This window comes from Physeter macrocephalus, unplaced genomic scaffold, assembly GCF_002837175.3.
Source record: "Physeter macrocephalus isolate SW-GA unplaced genomic scaffold, ASM283717v5 random_253, whole genome shotgun sequence".
NCBI lineage: Eukaryota > Metazoa > Chordata > Mammalia > Artiodactyla > Physeteridae > Physeter > Physeter macrocephalus.
The window spans coordinates 65,481-67,759 of record NW_021145539.1 but is presented as its reverse complement, the minus strand read 5'-3'; the positions used below and the strand labels follow the sequence as shown (position 1 = coordinate 67,759).

Below are 2,279 nucleotides of genomic sequence, written 5' to 3'. Positions count from 1 at the left end.
TTCGCCAACCCCCCCCCCGACTGAAGTTTCTGAGTTCACACGGCGCCACCTCTCCGGAATGTGAGTTCTTCTGGAGGAAAGACCGTGGCAGAAATGGGGCAGTTTCTAGTGCAAAAGGAATACATACAATCACATTTTTAGAGACAGGTAATAAAAAAAAAGTGTCGGGGGTGCAGGAGTTTGAGAGAACTGAGAGAAAAAAGATGACACTGACAGTGAGTATGAAAACTGAATAAACTTTTAGGAAAGTGGGGAAGGGGGCAGCTGTTCCAGCCATCATTGTCCTTCACACTTCTCAGGCACCCTAAGATGCCTACTCTGGAACACTCAGACCCACGTCTTACTTCAGGTCCCTCTGGTCCCTATGCCACCTACAAACAGCTGCTACTCCTAAACCTTCACCCCGGGTATCAGCAGGGGCCAGCTTCTGCTCTACAACTTCCTTCTCACTGAGGCCTCTTGCCCGTTCACCTTCCCTTCAAAATACATCACCTGGATCCCCGCCAATTCTAAGAAGTTAAAGTTCACGGCAGGAATGTTCTCAGATCCCCCTGAAGGAGAACGAGGATTGGAATTCCTCCATCTTGTAGTTGGGAAAACAGAGGTGCAGAAAACAGACATAAATCACACATCTGGTTGGCGAGAGATACAGTTACGGTCAAGGGCTCCTCTGTCCTTCTCACAATCACCCTCTAGATTAGGAATCCTCAAACTTGGGTTATTATCAGACCCACCAAGATACAGAAGCCCAAGCCCAGCCCTGAATACTGAAGCAGTAGGCCTAGACAGAGGCTGGCATTTACATTTTGAAACAGGCCTTCTGAGGACTCCCGAGTCACAGCCAGCTTCGAGAGTCACTGCTCTGGTCCACCTTGCCGTGCACGAGGAAGGTGAATTTGGGGTGGTTTGCATTCAATCTCTGATTGTGAAAGGTCATGGCATAAAATTAATAGGTCACACTGACAGAAGACAGAAAGCTCAGAAAGGACTATCGTAGTCATAGGCCCCTACCTTTTTGACCAGCGAGTCGACAGGAAGCAGACACTCAGGAGTGTTGTTTCGGGAGTTGTTCACCACGGAAGAGACTGGATGGAAGGTGATGTTCTCTGTGGGGCGAATTAACTTCAGAGCTTCTTGAGCTGAGACCTCCCCGAAGTCCAGCCACTTAGAGACTGCCTCCTCTCCATCTAATATGGCAGGCATCCTAGGCCGTGAGGTGAGGACAGTGGTTGGAAGCCGGTGGGCGGAAGGTGGGGGGAAGGCCCGGTCAGCTGAAGCGCAACTGCCCCAGGCAGCAGCTCACCCTCCCTCTGTGCCTCACTGCCAGTTGCTGCCCGGTGTCCCCCCCCACCCCCCCACCCACAGGGCACAAAACTCAGCACCAGGAGACCCAGCTTAACAGAGTCAGATGGCAAAGACAGCGCCCCGTGCTATGAGTGGATCCACTCCAGTGTACACGCAAGCAAACTGGTGACCTTTACGACACTCCAGCCTAGACTTAAAGGGAAAATAAACCCTGGAAAACTTGTCTATCAACAATACTCTCCAGCCTTATCACCCATGGCAGATTTATCTAAGAAAGAGCTATTTATATAATTGTGAACAAAAGGAAACTATGCCTCAGAAAAGCAAAGAGCCTGCCTCAGATGACTCCTGGTACCCAGCAGATCTTAGGAAAAGATCCCTTGTTTAGCCCCCAATTTTATGTTCTAGGCCAATGCAACACACTTCATTGGTGGGTGGTACAGATAGGAGGACAAACGCGTTAACATCTATTTTAATAATTATTATTACTTCAACAAGTCAAACATTTTATTTTATTTTAATTTATTTTTTTGCCACACTGCATGGCTTATGGGATTCTTAGTTCCCCGACCAGAGATCGAAGCCGGGCCCTCAGCAGTGGAAGCACGGAGTCCTAACCACTGGATCGCCAGGGAATTCTTCCAAACATGTACTTTTAAAAAGTATTTTAAGGGACTTCCCTGGTGGTGCAGTGGTTGGGACTCCAAGCTCCCAATGCAGGGGGCCCAGTTTCGATCCCTGGTCAGGGAACTAGATCTCACACACATGCCGCAACTGAGAGTTTGCATGCCACAACTAAGAAGCCCACATGCTGCAACTAAGGAGCCCACCTGCCACAACTAAGACCTGGGGCAACCAAATAAATTTAAATAAATCAATAAATATTTTTTTTTAAAGGGTATTTTAAGATCTTTTAAATCCAGATGCAGGGGCTTCCCTGGTGGCACAGTGGTTGAGAGTCCGCCTGCCGATGC

The 2,279-nt window shown here is 48.7% G+C and overlaps 1 protein-coding gene across 1 annotated transcript in view; it reads right to left on the bottom strand.

The window, feature by feature from the left end:
- The window catches only part of HMCES (5-hydroxymethylcytosine binding, ES cell specific), a 16,774-nt gene that overhangs the window by 1,602 nt on the left and 12,893 nt on the right, over nt 1-2,279 (bottom strand). The window contains exon 5 of the mRNA XM_024117294.3: nt 1,012-1,204. Coding sequence (XP_023973062.1) covers nt 1,012-1,204 — 193 coding nt within the window. The remainder of the gene's footprint in view (nt 1-1,011; nt 1,205-2,279) is intronic.